This window comes from Spodoptera frugiperda, chromosome 6 (assembly GCF_023101765.2).
Source record: "Spodoptera frugiperda isolate SF20-4 chromosome 6, AGI-APGP_CSIRO_Sfru_2.0, whole genome shotgun sequence".
Classification (NCBI taxonomy): domain Eukaryota; kingdom Metazoa; phylum Arthropoda; class Insecta; order Lepidoptera; family Noctuidae; genus Spodoptera; species Spodoptera frugiperda.
In genome coordinates this window covers 9,682,091-9,699,947 of record NC_064217.1, presented here as the reverse complement: position 1 = coordinate 9,699,947, position 17,857 = coordinate 9,682,091, and the positions used below count along the sequence as shown (strand labels likewise).

Sequence of the window (17,857 nt, the reverse complement as noted above, 5' to 3'; positions counted from 1 at the left end):
CCCGCGCCGCATACAAAGCGATACAGATCAGCAATGTCGTGTCGACGACTGCCGCCATTGCACACGATCTAGTGTTTACTCGTGTGTTGTGAGAGAGAACAATTTGCAATAGGATTACAAATATTGTTCAATTGTTCATGAGGACTCGAAGCTGTCACTGACCAGTTCCGTATGTACGCACGCAGTCCCATGGGGCAGACGTTCACTTACAAATTAGATCAGAAGCAGTTGCGCGTGCGCACCCACTGGAAACCAGATACCCTTCATAATGATTTGCCAATTCACCAATTAGCGCATCGCATTAATTACGCCAATAATATTTAAAAATTATATAAAATATTAAACGCCAATTACAAATAAGTCGTAACTATTATTAAACAGATTCATCACGCCGCGCGGCGTTCTATTACGGTAGGGGAAAGTGGGGGAAACACGAACACCTAAGGGAAAATATAAATAAAACAGTGGAATCAAATCACAGAGTTTCTTTAATTATTGAATTATAAACTTTACTTATCTAGCTAACGTATTACTAATCAACATCATTATTTTTTTAAATAAAATATAACAAAATGACCGAAAAACAAAACCCTTAGTGTTCGGTTTTACCCAACTGATGTCGGGTAAAGCCGAACACCAAGTGGGGTAATCACGTACTAACATTACTAAGTTAAATTGTAGTTTTTGGAACACAAGTATTTGCTGCTCTGCCAATGCTGAGTTTCTTGGTTTGAACATCGACTATAGCCTTTTTGAGATCCTCTAAACTGTATTTAGTTTCAGTTTTTCTTTTATAATTACGGGGCATCTGAAACAATTTATTTGATGTTTAGCATTATCAAAATCACCCGACAACATAATTTAGTGCCACAAAGAAATCAACATAGACTGGAAAACACTTATGTTCCTAGTTGGAAAAAAATATGAACAGGGAACTAACAAAAAAAAGGAGAGAGGAGTAATGCCGAACGTTCGAGATTACCCGACATGCAGTGTTCGCCTTTACCCGACCGGGTCGAAAAAAATAAAATGGAAAAAATACTTTAGGTTATAAAACTTTTACCAAATGCGTCACTGTCATTTGAATGGTTTAGTATATAAGTTTCCCACTATGTAAAGGTTAAATAACTATTCTCAATAGAAATAAAGCTACACCTAGTTCAATTTATCAAAAACTTACATCGAAAACATTGAAAATATTAATATTGACATACCTTGAAAAGTACGTGCGTCCGCGTCTCCCGTGTCGTTGACTGGCACTGGTGGTGGCGTGATCTTTGAGTTACCGGCGAGTGATATACGGCTATATCTTTCTAACATATTAAAACTATTGGGTTCGGGTTTACCCCGCGTTCGCGTTTACCCCACTTTCCCCTAACATGTAATAATTACACACACGGACATGCTTGCTAATGTATCCATTCACACACGTCTAATTATGTATGTTTAATGTTTTATTCATTCCTGTTTGATTATTAATTCAATTAATGAACACAAGAATTAATGGACGCTGTAATTTAATATTTATTGACAGTCGGCGAAAGGCGCTTTATTTAAGCTTAAGTGGATAATTTAAGCGAGTTCAAGTTTAATGAGGCCCTTTGTTTCACCATCTGGGAGCGCACGCGCAACTTAACCTGTACAAGTTCACACACGCACACCAATACATTATGTAGTTATGTGTATATGTTTGCTCGGCGCACACACACAACAAAGGTCAACTATCTGAACTTTAAACAAATTATTCCACTTTGGGCCCACTCGGGGAGCGGTGGCAATCATAATCTGTTTTACGAGTATATTTATTTAATTAATTGATCGCGGCCATAAGTTGCGCGCAATGTAACATGCACCTGTTCGCGGTGGAACAATTACTTTTATAGCCTGCTTGACTTTTCACCTCAATTATGTCGGTTAAACTGCAAATTATACTGAAATGTACTTTAAAAGGTGTACAATTTTCGGTGTCAGGTATGTATCAGTAGAGCACGGTATGACACGGTATGGCACGGTATGGCGAGAGCAAGGCGAGGGCCACGCGGCCTGGCAACAATATACTGTACGAACAAATGTCGCCATTTGTGCGACTACACCACCTCATTCTGCCGGTCCAAAGGTCCCGGGTCACATTGCTACCTGCCATTCAGAGAACTAGTGCATTACTGCGTGACCTATTAACCTACACTAAGGTCATATAGCCGCGGCACTTAGTACGGAGTACAGAGGTCACTCCACATGTGAGCTGCCAGTGGAGGGCTCCCGTAATGTGTGCTCACGTAATCTCGTATACAGTGCTAATATTGACAGTCCTAATGTGAGCCAGTCTCTCTGTAATATGTTGAACATTACTCACACACACTTACTCACATACACACACACATACACCGCGGCCGCGACCTTGAACGACAGCCTTGAGATCATCTCATCACTCTCTCTCACGGAGCGTCAGCCGCAGCGGCCATTCATTACTCGACATGTTTTATTTATTTAATTTCCAAAAACAAACAAAAGTGTTCAGGTTGTTTGTTAATTTGTAATGTAATCTGATCTTCTACACTATCACTTATTTTACTTCGTGTTATGACAAACATAAAGTGATCGTTACTAGGGGAGAGACGATTAGTGATTCAAAGTGACTTTCTTGTTATAACTAAAATAAATGTTTTAACTTTGGCTTTCCCATGGTTCGTTAGTAGTCACGTGTCAGCGAGTGCGGTGTCTGCCATCGGCCGCCGCGCTGTAATCGATCGAGCACACTAGTTAGCGCGCTCGCAGAGTAGCTCATTATCAAAGTAATCACAATCGCCGTAATTAAATCACCGTCGTATAATTATGCTATGGCTGCGATTCGCCTCACTACACCTGCCACTGGCGGCCGAACATTGTCACACGTGCGATAAGTAGGTATACTCAAAACATTGTAAGGATTACTTGTAACTAAACTAATGAATGAGCGTCAAATCAAAATGTCAAATTACTGAATTGTTCGCAAACATTAGGGATTTAGAGCACGATCACTTAAAAGTATTCAAAGTCATAATCCATTTACCCTCCATGCACCCATACTGCACTATGATAGAGAGATCCTCGAGAGGTACCTTTACACTGTACCGGTGCCGGCGTGGAGAGGCCGGAACTTGAACTTGATAGCGACACGAGCCGTACAACAAACAGGGACAGTTTAACGAGCGAGTGTTGACTCGCTGTATGCCATCACCTCCGCGGTATTTCCACACAAACTAGTGTTTGCAGAGCAAATACAACCCGCGTTACTATACTCTAGGTACATATATGGTAATGAATATCAGCGATCCTCAATTAACAGCTGGATACATTCATTCAATGATTTATAGATCTTAAATACTTGGCTGCTACACAAGTTCCTCATAAGAAAGGCGCAACATCGGTAATGATGCGGGCGCAGAGGATCCAACTATTGCTGGTTGTTGAAATTTAAATAACCCTTTCAGTGTTCAGATAAAGACCACCTCGCTTCTTTGTTTGAGTCCTCGAAGGCATAATACTCGTACACCAACTATACTGATACACTAGCTTACTGCACGACACAGCCTACAGAGTTTTTGTACTTGACACGAGAGAGTTTCTGCTAAGCAATGGCGTGACATACAAATACTCAAGAACTGCACACTACTGCAGTTGGTTGGTGACAATACTAACTACTACGATAATTTCCTAATACTTGGTAGGAGTAAATCATTACATTCCCAACATTACTAGATTGTTCTCAAACGTACACCGCACCCAAAAGACGTTAACCGTTTGTTTGATTTCTCTACGTGTGAACTAACAACGCTATCACGCGCGTGACGCAGGTATACAGAGCTAGTATGTGTAGCCAGGGAGACAGTGTGCCAAACGTATTTATGTAAGCTAACTCAATAATAATATATTATATGTAGCGACGATGTATTTACATATGTCAGGTCCGTAAAGTTCGAGAAGATTCAGTGAGCACTGCAAGTAATGTGTGCCGCGCAACAATGTCGTAAATGTCATGTCTACATTGTTTCAATCAAGGGAAGTATCGAATTAACCCTAACATTGTGGTTTATTGTCTGTTACCACAAGCTGCATGTAGGACTGCAGCTCGGCAGCACCGAGTAATGGCGCCTGCACGGCGGCGCGCGGCGTCACAGGACTCCGCCCGCGTCACTCTGCTAGAAATGAGCTGCCGAGGCCGCATGCGGTGATGTTGCAGTAAGGACGGTGCGTCGAACTAGGCGTCAACATTATAAAACACAGTTTTTGCACAATTTGAACACAATTGGTAAACAGTGGGATGTTACTAATTGCGAGAATATGTTGCAACTGCGAGCGCCAAGGTGAGCACTAGCATTGTAGTCAGTCGCTCCCGGAGCCTGCGCCGGCTGCACCCGCTGCACCTGCCGCCACTGCCCGCGCTGCTGCTGCTGCTGCCCGTCAGGTACCTGCAACATGTTGCGCTGATGTGATATCGTCGTAAGATGTTCTAACTATTGTCGCGTCGCTTGTGCACGTAACAGGCAGCGAGAGTGACTCTGTAAAAGTCAGAAGTCAAGGAGGTTTTGTTCGAAACAAGTCGCTGCCGAGTGCCGTCTGTTGTTTACTAGTGATGCGCCGCTCGAGATGTTCACCTAGTTCACGTGGCTCCGTACTTCGCTTTACTCTCATTGCTTTCGTCTAATCAGCAGTTTACCTACGGCGGTGACGTCACGGCCCTCCGGTATATATGTCACCGCGACCTCGACCGCGGCTCACTCCTCCCCGCCCACACTACAACATGAGAGCCTTCGTGAGTATTCACCTATTGTTCTGAATTTCATGTCTTTCTATTCAAGTGTAACAATGTTCCCGTAAGTTGTCCAAAATTCAATGTCATTTATTAAATTTCAACAAACAGGTTTATGCACTGTGTTTCTCATTTTCGAGTATCGGTCGGTTTGTGCTAATTGATGACTTTTATAAAGTTATAAAATTCTTTTCAGATAACGTTATGTGCCTTGTTGGCGGTTGTGTCTGGTAGCGAGATCCGCCAGAAGAGGAGTTTCTTCCACGGCCTCGGGGGCCTGAGCGCCCTGGGTTTGGACTTCACCAGCGGGTTCTCTGGCTACGGTAGCGGCCACAGCAGCGGCCACAGCAGTAACTATGGCAGCGGCTATAGAAGAAATTATGGCTACGGCACCAGCCAGAGCGGCTACGGAGTAGTGCCGAGCAATGGATACGGCGCCGGCTACAGCGGCGGCTACTACAGCAACACGGCGCCCGTGGCCGTGCCGTACACCACGCCGGTGCCGGCGGTCGGCTCGTACGCGCAGTCGTACGCGGCGCCGGCCGTGTACCCGGCGTCCTCGTACGCGGCCGGCGCCGGGTACGCGGCGCCCGCCACGCGGGTGGTCGCCGTCAGCAAGGTGGTGAACGTGCAGCGCGAGGTGACGGTGCCGCAGGTGGTGAACGTGCGCAGGGTCATCACCGAGCCGAAGGTGATCACGGTGAAGCAGGTGGTGCCCTCTGCCGGCTACTCGGGCTACGGCGCCGGCGCGCCCAGTGTGTACGCGCGCGACTTCTCCGGCGCGTACTCCGCCGAGTACTCCGGGGAGTACGGCGCCGCCAGCACCGCCAGCGCCGGCGCCGACAGCAGCCAGGCCGGCTGGTGGTGAACACGCGCAGATACTGATATGTTATCTTTGTGTTAAGTTTTATTAATGACTTCTAATTAAATACAATTGTTTATATAATACACAAACTGTTTTCTTACCTTACTGTATTCGTAAGCGGTCAACTTCACATAAACTTATCAAAAAGTACAAGTAACTACATATATGAATCATGCACAATATAGCTCAATTCAGAATACTATACATTGCGAAAAGTATTAATTTTCAAAGTGTATCTTTGTGAAGCACATGACATTAACATCGACAGTAAATCAAACATTACTTTTTTAGGGAACAGCGAGTAAAGTTCCCTAAGAAAAGGAGGATCCTCCGACCAGGCGAGGTGATCATGCCTGGCGGGCTTTCTGCCCTACTGTTGTTCGTTGGGATTTTCTATCCGTGTTAATTCGCATGTAAACTTCATATGTGTGATGCAGGATATTTGTGACGTCATCCATTGATTTGCTTGTCGATAGTCTATGTGCGACATCTGTCATCTGTCAACTGTCACTTGTCAGTGTCGCCACATCACTCCCCCCCAAGACCGGAGGTCGATCTTGTTGAGACGGCTGTCGATGCTTGAGATGAGCGGTGCCAGAGCCAGTGTAGAATGTCCCTAGTTCCAGTGAGTCGGAACTGTGCCGCTGAATGCCCAGTGAGTCGGGTGAGCGGTGCAGGGTGATACTCCAGTGAGTCGGAGTAGTGAAGCTCGCAGTGTCCCACGGTGAGTCGGGGAATAGATGCTGCGAGGGTAGGTGCGTAGTGGCTGGCGTCTGCGTTGACGGGAGGAAGACGTCCTCAGACCGTGAGCAGAGTGCTGTGCCTAGACGCTGATGAGGCCGTAGGGAAGAACCAGGCTGCATATCTTCGATGTAGCGTGTGGTGGTCCCTGATGAGGCCGAGGATGCTGGTTGGCTGCAACTTGATTACCGCTCAGTGGAGAAGTGATGGGTGAGGGAGGTAGCGATGAGGATGACGGTGCTGATCTGCTCCGTGAAGGTTGCTTTCAATCACGTCGGGGGTCACCACTTTAGGGAACAGAGAGTAAAGTTCCCTAAGCAAAGGAGGATCCTCCGACCAGGCGAGGTGATCATGCCTGGCGGGCTTTCTGCCCTACTGTTGTTCGTTGGGATTTTCTATCCGTGTTAATTCGCATGTAAACTTCATATGTGTGATGCAGGATATTTGTGACGTCATCCATTGATTTGCTTGTCGATAGTCTATGTGCGACATCTGTCATCTGTCAACTGTCACTTGTCAGTGTCGCCACACTTTTATTCTCCAAATAGTAGCAGTAGGCCGAGGTACATGTACTACATGCGGCTGCCAGTTTTTGTCCGGTACACTATAAGTCCCATAGAAATATTCTCTACTAATGAAAATGTTGAAAAATGTTCTCGATACACAAACTATGACTGCCTACATCTACATTACGTATTGTACCTGGATACACATTATATAGACATATTTTGTTTTTATACAGACAATAGACTTACATACATAATACACATTACATACATACATATACGCTTGCGTTTCCCATTAGCACAGGAAATTATAACATTAGTCCCAGGAGGTACCCACGCCCACTGTAGGTAGGTGTATGTTTGGCCAGTCGTTAGTGGGCCTCTGCTCTGTTTGCTCAGGATGTACATACCTACACACACACATGTACAAATATCCGATGGTTCATTAGTATATCGGCAACTACAGTACCAATGTAGTGAACTCAACACAACATCAACTTAATTATATAGTTATTCAACACAAGTACGACCCAAAGTTGTATTTCGTCCCTGAACATCTATAATACTGACCTTTTAGCCCCTACAGTCTAAGGGCTTGTGTACGACGTCCGTCCGTCCGCGTCGTTGGCTGCGATATAAAACTTAGTACATTTTTAGGTCTAGTATGTGTTTTAGGTTCCATCACATTATTTTAGTTACTAAACAATTACATTTGATCCCAAATAAAGTTATTTCGAATTTGAACTATTACGAGATGATTGATTGATTGACTGGAATTAAATAAGTAAACACGTACATAATGCGCAATCGTGCCAATATTGACAGGCGGCTGCAACCCGCCGGCCGCAAGGTGATGCTGAGCCGCGGTAATGTGTGACCAGTGAGTAATGTACACAATGTACGTGGGCAACAAAGCTTACCTGCTAATTAACTCATTATCATCACTATGTTACGTATTTGCATGCCGTTCTTTACCGTTTTTTTTAAACGTTGCTCCACATTAGGATTTTCTCCTGTGTCGTGTGTGCGTTTACAAACATACAATTTCACATGCACATGACACCCAGACCCGAAACAACAATTTGTAGATCACACAAAGAGTTGCTCCGTGCGGGAATCGAACCCGCTACACGTTGTACGGCAGCCAGTTGCCCTGCCACCGCACCAACCGTGCAGTCAAAAGTCTGTGAATTACCCTTTTTTTAATTCAATAGTAGCAGATAGCCCTCTTTTAAAGAGGACTTAAACTAATAAAAAGTGCCCGCTGTTTCAGAGGACGATCCATTTTCAAGTAGGTAGTAATAATAACTGAGACAATTAATTCTTAGACCAAGTACTCGAAATTTTATTTATTTAACATTTTTCTGTAGGTATCAAAGGTTATTTATACCGTAGCGGCACAATGGTCTGTTGTTGTAGCTGGCTACGCGGCTACGGCGTAGCGCTCCGTGCTACGAGTGTACCACTGTGTATTGTTGTGTATCAGGTTGTTTTATTGCAACTTACAGCTCGAGGCAAGCTCTACTGCTTATCAATCTGAGTTATTGTTTGTTCATTGTTCAGTGATACGATACTGCTTCTCTTACAGGCGTGTACGGTGCTGACGTCATGCGACTGTACCGTGCTGACTGCAGGCGGGCTGTAAGCTAAGCACATGATCAACTTGTTTATCTTTCAAACTCAACTGTAGTATGTTTATACAATGTGTCAATAAAAATAAATTACGAGTTAATCCGGTTGTTCTTAATTTCTTATAACCGGCGAGCGATGAGTCACATATACAGCCAGTGCAGCGCCACCTATCTTAACATAAACTTATGCAATATAGTTAAATATTGTACAATGCAGTAACTTACCCACTGTGGATGAATGTCGACAATACAGGCATAATATGTTGACCGAGCTGCAAGGCTGTCGTTTGGCGTTACCATCAATATATTTTATTTGAATTTAGTTTTAATATGCACAATGCATATCTATACATATGTATGTAAGTATGTGTATGTTCCACTCTCAACTCAATTACCTGTAAATTGTTATACATATGTCTACATAGTGTCTCGATCATTAGTCGTTGGGTTTTTCGATTTTGAAATTGTCATCAGTGAGTCAGTCTGAAAACCGCACAGTGTACGATAATCGAATCGTCCTCGTATATAAGTGGATGAATTAACAAATTAAACTTACATAAGAAATATGAAACAAGAACGCGTTATTTGATAAAAATATGGGAGATTTTGTAGCGGGTACCGGGAGTACTGCTCTAGAGCCATACGGTACTGAAATAGATGGAACTACTATTTATGTATGTGATTGTAAGTACGATGATATGTATTACTCGTACGCATTCCCAGCAATGCGTGGAACGAGTTAGCATTGAAAGTAGATCACAATTTGCAAATAAATACATAACATGAATGCCGCGGACCCGCGATGATGTTCAAGGTGAGTAAATGATTTACACCAGTAGATGTTATCATTATGCGAGATTACGATCAGTAGGCAGCATGAGAAGCCTTCAAGTTGTGTGATACGGGGCAAGGTTGTTTCGGAGTCCAATCGCCTCGTAAAGTAATAGGAATTGTTAGTAGTCAATGATGTATGATGAGAGATATTATACTCCTGCCAGCCACAGTCCAACCTGTGAGCAGACAACCTGTAATGTCATACAAGTACCTCGCCAGTGCGCTAACCATAAGTGGGTACATAATAAAAATCCACTCTATCCCTTCAGCGAGATCGTGCGACAATCTCCGGCCTACGTAAGTGCGGGTCTGCAAACAGCGAGCAAGACTAGTTCACCGCCCGACCAGACCCATACGTGCGGTGCGTCGCGTTCCGCTCGTGCATCAAAGAATCATCAGACCACCACAGATAGGGCCTAGTAGGGCTGATGCCTCTAGGAGTTGCGGACTGCCTAGTGATATACCGGGGGTCCGGCTCGAAAAGCAGGAGTATGAACACGGCTTTTAGTCAGCAAGAGTCTGACAGTCCCTCTCGCCTCGCCCAATGCGAGACAAGGCAATGGATGATTTTTTCCCCCTTAAAAAAATCCCTTTGGCTTATAGCAGAACTGTTGCAAGTTAAGAACCAATTGTGTGTCTCATAAAAAAAAAAAAAAAAAAAAGATGAATAAATTCAGTAATTCTTGTTTAAACTGTATGTCGGAACCGGAAGGAAAGCTCGGCAATCGAATTCGGACAACAGAGTTGTCGTAAGAAGCTTTATATTTTTAGCTAGACAGCTTAACAAACAAATACCAATCCTGATGAGCCTTCGTCAGCCGCAAGTGTTATTGTTGTACCCGCGCAGGTACCGCGGCGCAGCGGGCGCGAGCCTCCCGGTGCTGCGTCTGTCGAGGACGCGGCGGTGCGCTCACGCAGCGGCGCGTATATATAGCGCGGCGCGCGGCGCACTCATCACACTCCACTCACACCACTCCGCGACAACATGAGAGCCTTCGTGAGTAGCACGCATGCAGCACGGCTTCGTATTCCGTGGCCAGAGTGTGGCAGGTGACAGCAACCCTCGTCTCTTTGTTCCAGATCGTCCTGTGCGCGCTGGTAGCGTTGGCGGCGGGCGGCGCCGTGCGCGAGAAGCGCGGCTTCAGCAGCGGCTGGGGCGGCAGCGCGCTCAGCTCGGGCTGGAGCGGCGGCTACTCGGGCGGCGGCGGCTACGGCGGCGGCTACGGCGGCGGCTTCGGCGGCGGCTTCGGCGGCGGCTATGGCGGCGGCTCCTCGGGCGGCGCCAAGGTGGTGGCCGTGCAGAAGGTGGTCAACGTGCAGCGTGAGATCACCGTGCCGCAGGTCGTGAACGTGCGCAAGGTGGTGTCGGTGCCGCAGGTGGTCACCGTCAAGCAGGTCGTGCCCGTCTCCGGCGGATACTCCGGCGGCGGTTACTCCGGCGGTGGATACTCTGGTGGATACTCCGGTGGCTACTCTGGTGGCTACTCCTCCGGCGGCTACAGCGGCGGCAGCTCCGGCGGTTACGGCGGCGGCTACTCCAGCGGCGGCTGGTGGTGAACTCTCTAGTCAACGACTCGGTCAATTGTGATATTAAGTTTTGTAAATAAAATAAATGTTTTAATTAATTCCGTTTCTTTTAATTATACCATTGGACACATTTATCGAAGGAGACCATAATGTCTATGCAAATATGGTTTAGATTTAATGTCTTAAAGTTAGTAACTGAAAGCTAACAATCACTAGTCAAAAATAGTACAGTACGGAACCAGAAAAAAAACAATTTAAGCAAGTAGTACAAAACATAAATTAATAAAATTAACTTGAATTATCTTGAAACTGACTTAAGAACATATTACTATTGTATAGGTAAATATACAAGATAAAACTACAATCCTAACTAGAATAATATGTCTATACTAGCGGACCCGACAGACGTTGTCCTGTCAAAATTAAAAATTGATAAAAAAAAAACATTGTCCAGCTGACAAAATTATGAATCTAAACCATTCTCAGATCCCCTTGAACATACACAAAAAACTTCATCAAAATCGGTCCAGTCGTTTAAGAGAAGTTCAGTGACATACACACTTACAGAAGAATTATATATATAAAGATTAAATTTTGACGCATTATTTAGACAATATAGGTAAGTAAATCGCTACGGAGGCAACTTTAGAGAAATAAAGGGTGGTTCAATAACAAAACACAAATCTCACTATCCTAATAATGTATGATATCAATTATGTATGGATATCGGCCAAATGGCCACCTCCAAAAGTCCAAATTTTTGATGACGCTGAGGCATAATTGAGTTTCTGTGTCGTTAATATGTTGAATTATCTCATCTCTTAACTCTTGAATTGTTGCTGGTTATCGATGTACAACTTTTCTATCAAATAACCCCAAATCACATGATCTTGGTGGGCAATTGACATCGCCGCGACGAGAGATTATTCAGCGATCGAATTACAATGAAATGGCCGCTCCAAATGGTCAAGTGGCTTTACTTCTCGAGTCAATTGAACCTTGTACTCACAAGGTGTGAATGCAAGTCTGTATGCATAATGTTCATCAACGATGAACGTAAGAGATGCAATTGTTGGGATCGATGACGAGTTGAGGTGGACGGCTCTTCAGCCACGCTATCGTGAACAGCAGCAATATTTTTTGCAGTGCGAGCTGTAGAGCATGCACTGATGTCTTCACAACTCCTACATACTTGGAGACCTACTCTAACTCAACGAACGAACGAAAAAACTTCACAGATGGCATACTACAATTCTATTTATTGCAAACTTTCGTGAACAAAAATGAACGAATTAAATGAAGATACGAAATTAAAAACAAAACGTTATTTTAAGTAATTATATTAGTAAATCAATAAAACCTACAGCCGAAAATTAAACGAAACTTCGGATTCGAGAACCGGAGTAGGCCCCTGGTTGGCTCAAATTATTGCACGAAATTTCCCGTTGTTTTGAACATTGGAACAATTAAATTGACCGAAACAACCACGAAGTGCACGATACACATTTTGAGTTGAACGTCCATTTTCATAATAATCCTGAATAGCTTTAACGCTTTGCTCGGTTGTGTATCTTTCCATGGTGTAAATTGAATTAGTCTAAAATTGAGTAATTTCAAAGGAACCTAATGTTTAGATGTGGTTCTCATTCAACATCGGCCCTTGTTATTTAACCACCCGTTAGTTCATAAGAACATTGAAGACAGCACTTCTTCTCCCAGCGGATCAAGTAACAACAGTGTGTTCTAGTCGCAATAGTTACTTACTTTCTTGGAATCCTAAAGTTCCTTTTCATTTCACCACTTTTGACAAGCTCATTGTCACATTTCCAAACTCCGTGCTATTAATAAGTTTCTTTTTGTAATTCCGAAAATTATCTAGTTATATAATGCCTGCAACTTGGAAATCGAACCCGCGTGGCAGGGTTGCTCGACAGTCGCACCTGCGGCCGTCAACATAACAAATTCTAATCTAAAATTATAAATATTACTAATTCTGTAACGGAAAACATTGCATCGCAGCAAACACGGAAGTCTGTTCTGACCGAGTTGAATGAGACGCATATAGTACTACTTACTTATGTACTTCGTTACAATTTCATGTAATACCCATGTGAGTAAGGTTGCCGGAGGGCCAATACCCCAATTTTCCAATCACTAACCCCCAAAACCCAGGTAACGCTCTTGTAGGTTTAAATGGTGTTACCTACCATCAGGTAATACGACAGCGACAGCACGATTTTGCCACTCTATCCCATAAAAAATATATCGTTATATCCTTTTACTTTTAGAAATATTCTATGTTAACGTAAAATTATAAGAAGGAACAACAATATCTATTTTTGTGCCGTGTTTATTTTATCTTATACTTTAATTAATTTCAGCAATCAGTAAACATCAAGCATCAGAGATCGAACTGAATAAACTGATAAATATTAAAGCTGTGAACTTAAATAATGCACATATATTTTGTGTGAGATATAATATATGCAACGTTAAATTATTCCAATGATGTATTAATATTATATTTAAAATGAATGCTATATTAATTATATGAAAATATTTAATTATAAAACCTGTCAGTGAAAATAAAAACAAACCACATTTACAACAGAAACCTCCGCAACCTTATGAATGCACAGGAAGCCGCCATGTGAACTACACTACACTACTACATCTCCGTAGTTAGTTTACAAAACCAAACGAACTCACACCAAAACATATTCATGTAAATGTGTCCCGTTCTAGTGCCATGTAAGTCCCGTGGCTCGGCTGGCAGAAGTAGGATATGTAATTATGTATGTGTTGCACCGCCGGTGCTCAGGCACTACTCTCTTTGCAATATATATCTTTCTTCATACCTAGTTGCAATCAGCAAAATATGTTACACTAATATAACAATACATTTTTAGTTTTTTGTTATTTTATTATTGATCTTAAACATTATATTTAACACAGGCGCACCTAATATGATAAAAATGCAGTATAAATTTTATTCCGCTAGTAGATGTATTTTCAGGATGAGGTGTGCAGTATAACCCTCCCGCCCGCAATTAAATGTTCACAGCAGAGGTGCAACAGAAACACAACACAACGCTGCGGCTCCCGCGGCTCGGGTTCGAGCCGTAGCAATAGTAGCCGCCGAGTACGAGCGTCCCAGGAGTTCTCTCCCGACGCTGCTCCGTAGAGGAGCGAAACATAGGGCAGTGTTTTTGTAATAAGTTCCAATTCATATAGTGTACCGTACAGTGCACGAACTAAGATATTTTTTTGTTGTAAGTTTCGGAAATATCGTAATCGGACTCGTACACTCGACATTCGAACTTAAACAATAGAGTTGTTCTGCGAAGTTTAATATTTGTAGTGTAAGAAGCAAAAATACCAATCCTGATGAGCCTTCGTCAGCCGCAAGTGTTATTGTTGTACCGACGCAGGTACCGCGGCGCAGCGGGCGCGAGCCTCCCGGTGCTGCGTCTGTCGAGGACGCGGCGGTGCGCTCACGCAGCGGCGCGTATATATAGCGCGGCGCGCGGCGCACTCATCACACTCCACTCACACCACTCCGCGACAACATGAGAGCCTTCGTGAGTAGCACGCATGCAGCACGGCTTCGTATTCCGTGGCCAGAGTGTGGCAGGTGACAGCAACCCTCGTCTCTTTGTTCCAGATCGTCCTGTGCGCGCTGGTAGCGTTGGCGGCGGGCGGCGCCGTGCGCGAGAAGCGCGGCTTCAGCAGCGGCTGGGGCGGCAGCGCGCTCAGCTCGGGCTGGAGCGGCGGCTACTCGGGCGGCGGCGGCTACGGCGGCGGCTACGGCGGCGGCTTCGGCGGCGGCTTCGGCGGCGGCTATGGCGGCGGCTCCTCGGGCGGCGCCAAGGTGGTGGCCGTGCAGAAGGTGGTCAACGTGCAGCGTGAGATCACCGTGCCGCAGGTCGTGAACGTGCGCAAGGTGGTGTCGGTGCCGCAGGTGGTCACCGTCAAGCAGGTCGTGCCCGTCTCCGGCGGATACTCCGGCGGCGGTTACTCCGGCGGTGGATACTCTGGTGGATACTCCGGTGGCTACTCTGGTGGCTACTCCTCCGGCGGCTACAGCGGCGGCAGCTCCGGCGGTTACGGCGGCGGCTACTCCAGCGGCGGCTGGTGGTGAACTCTCTAGTCAACGACTCGGTCAATTGTGATATTAAGTTTTGTAAATAAAATATATGTTTTAATTAATTCCGTACTTTTTATTTAAAGATAATATTTGTTGCATACAATACGTCTACAAGTTTACCTCTACAGCCTACGTTGTATTTATATCACAAACCCAAGTACGTAGGTTCAAGTTTTTTTTAGGGAACACATGAAACAAGTGAACGAGCACACGTATTACCTGGTGGTAACCGATCACCGCCGCGCATGGACACTTGAAACACTAGAGGCGTTACAAGTGCGTTGCCGGTATTTTGGGGGTAAGGCATTTAAGGGTTGTTGGGGAATCGGGGGGAAATCCCACGAAACTCTAACTACGATACATTGACTACAATATGTGACATTATCCATTAGTTTTAATCCAATGGAGTACTTACTACCGCTACCCTCCGAGAGATTAATGTTCTAATTACTACTGTGTAATTGTTTTGTATACGATTTTAAACGTTTCCCCACTGTAGGATTTTGTCCTGTGTCGTACTCGTAGATGCGTTTTCCAAGAAACAAATTCACATACACTTCACAGTGCAAACTGCATCCTGTCCTGACTTCTATCCCGACCAAACAAATGTTATGTACCAGGAGACTTGCCTTCTTATTTACTTACGTTTGTATGTGTCAGAGAATGTATGTACCTCTACCTACGCTACGTTTGTAAGTAGTGTTTAATGTGCGTGATGATATTGAAATGACACACAAATGATGTCAATAAAATTATCTGACAATAGTTCCCGAACACATAACAGATACAGTGGTGGTAAACATTAGTAAATACTAGTGGCTAGAACTAGAGAGCTAGTACAAGGTGTACATGTGACGCGCGGTCTCACGTGTTGGACGATACTGTCTGGCACATTGTTACCAAAATAAATGTAACAAAATTACTTTCGTCTTAATTGGACAACTTGACAGTCGTCAAACCGGAGCCCCGAGACAGTTGGACACATAAATATCTCACCTAGCCACCTAGCCGCCTAGCCGCCTAGCCATCTAGCCACCTAGCCTAGCTACCTAGCACCTAGCCTGCCAAACACCAACATTTCGTACGTTCTAGATGCCTATACGTGTCTAGATTGTCTCAGTAATAATGAACTGAGACATAGCACGAGAAAAAAATTACAAACGCTCGCATTAGACGCTTTTCAAACCTTGTGTCCCATACCTACATATCGAATGGAGAAACCTCTTATGACTTAATTTAAACAATATACGAAAAATTAGCGAATTACGCTTCTTTTTTCAAAAAGCACATTTTACTCTTTGAGCTAATTTGAACATTCTTTACAAATACGGCATAATAACAGCCGCGCCGCATGTCCGTAACATTCATACACCTACAATATTACAGCTCTTCTGTGGTCAAGTTACATGGAGCTGTTCCAACGTCAATACTTGATTTTCAAGTTTCAAACAAAATAAATATTTTGTTTGAAACTTTCAATTCTCTAATTTCCTATGTTCGTTGAAATATTTAGTTGTATTATGCTTCTGTGCACGAGTACTACTTGCAGTTTCATTTAAATCATATATTATGATGAGTGGTCTTCATACTGTGTACAGGGTGCGCAGCTCTCATACAGTATTTCATTGATCATAGTAACGGCAAAGTGCCGGCATTTGTACCCGGACGAGGGAGTAGAGCTTCGCACAAGCCCTCACTACACGCATGGCACTGGCAAGTGCGAGGTATGTTTAATATGAACCGCTGCTTATCCTCCATGTACGCTTTGTTTCCGCATTAATAGAGCATTCTCAGACAAACATAATAATATCTTGGAAACTAGTTCTCTCGGGCACTGCGTTGTCGGTTATGCATAAGTTGCGATTTAATTTAAATATTAAGAAGGTGGAAGAAATTAGCGCCGATATATAACCTGCTTTTTTGAAGTCGGTTCAAAACTTATACATTTGTATAATTATATCTATCTACTTCACGTTCTTACAGTTATTTATCTAACTATAATAAATCTGTAGAAGCGTAAGTTCTGTGCATTAAAAATATAATAAAGAGTACTAGATGGAGTGAGACGACGTGACGGAGACTACTACTGTTACTAGACGGACCCGGAACACAAACATGTGTTTAAAAAACATAAATCCGCGGGCTAGTAGAAGAAGCTAGTAAATAAATTGTATGCAAAAGGTATAAAGAGAAGTTACATCATTCATGAAAAACTATAATATTTTCGGGTGTTTATAAACAACTGCGTTTTATTTCCTTTTCATAAGTGTTTGTTTATTTGAACTTGGCATTTGGTTTCTGTATGTTTGGGAGGCCTTCGTGAGCTCTTGTACCTGTGGCTGAATGTCTTACTTTCAGTATTTCGTATCAAAGCAATTGGTCAGAAGGTTGCATGAAATGACGTAGGTACTCATCTCTTAATACGTATACATATACCGGCGCTAGTACTTTGTTACTTCTGCTTTCGTTAGTGGTCTAGTACTAGTCGTGGTCTGCCTGCCCTTGTCTCTGCCATGTGACAGTGACTTGAGATCAGCGTAATCAATATTATCCTTCTAATCTCCTCTTTCTTTGGTCAAGCTCGCCACCAACTTCCAAAGCCACTGCGACTCCTGTAAGCCAGCAACTACTGTAGATACAACCATGACAACACCTCCGTCTCCACTACGAAATGCGAATCTATGACAACATTAATTTAATTATCGATCTTTTCAATGGCCGTTGCATTCCTTCCCACAATCCCATCCGTCACATCCTATCCGTTCCGTTCGTAACTAACGCCAGTTACATTTCACTAATCTGTCATTGCTTTCAGAT

At 43.8% G+C, this 17,857-nt stretch overlaps 3 protein-coding genes and 1 long non-coding RNA gene across 4 annotated transcripts; 3 read left to right on the top strand and 1 right to left on the bottom strand.

Annotated features, from left to right (window-relative positions):
- Positions 1-470: 470 nt before the first annotated feature.
- LOC126910750 (uncharacterized) lies at positions 471-1,961 on the bottom strand. The gene is made up of 2 exons (XR_007705358.1): positions 1,215-1,961; positions 471-808 (listed from the first exon to the last, which is right to left on the bottom strand). It is a non-coding gene; the product is annotated as an uncharacterized LOC126910750 (long non-coding RNA).
- A 2,613-nt stretch (positions 1,962-4,574) lies between these two features.
- On the top strand, positions 4,575-5,743 carry LOC118267553 (fibroin heavy chain). The gene is made up of 2 exons (XM_035581614.2): positions 4,575-4,792; positions 4,986-5,743. The coding sequence occupies exons 1-2, from the start codon at positions 4,730-4,732 to the stop codon at positions 5,655-5,657; spliced, it is 735 nt and encodes a 244-aa protein (XP_035437507.2). The 5' UTR covers positions 4,575-4,729; the 3' UTR covers positions 5,658-5,743.
- Positions 5,744-10,202: 4,459 nt separating this feature from the next.
- On the top strand, positions 10,203-10,991 carry LOC118267606 (keratin, type I cytoskeletal 10). The gene is made up of 2 exons (XM_035581681.2): positions 10,203-10,363; positions 10,447-10,991. Exons 1-2 carry the CDS (start codon positions 10,352-10,354, stop codon positions 10,921-10,923), a joined length of 489 nt encoding a protein of 162 aa, XP_035437574.2. The 5' UTR covers positions 10,203-10,351; the 3' UTR covers positions 10,924-10,991.
- Positions 10,992-14,314: 3,323 nt separating this feature from the next.
- LOC118267835 (keratin, type I cytoskeletal 10-like) lies at positions 14,315-15,102 on the top strand. Its single transcript, XM_035582075.2, has 2 exons — positions 14,315-14,474; positions 14,558-15,102. The coding sequence occupies exons 1-2, from the start codon at positions 14,463-14,465 to the stop codon at positions 15,032-15,034; spliced, it is 489 nt and encodes a 162-aa protein (XP_035437968.2). The 5' UTR covers positions 14,315-14,462; the 3' UTR covers positions 15,035-15,102.
- Positions 15,103-17,857: the final 2,755 nt, after the last annotated feature.

Excerpts from the sequence above, each read along its gene's own strand:
- LOC118267553 (XM_035581614.2), top strand. The coding sequence starts at position 4,730 with ATGTCACCGCGACCTCGACCGCGGCTCACTCCTCCCCGCCCACACTAC. Across the intron at positions 4,793-4,985 it reads ACTACAACATGAGAGCCTTC|ATAACGTTATGTGCCTTGTT; the intron begins GTGAGTATTCAC and ends AATTCTTTTCAG.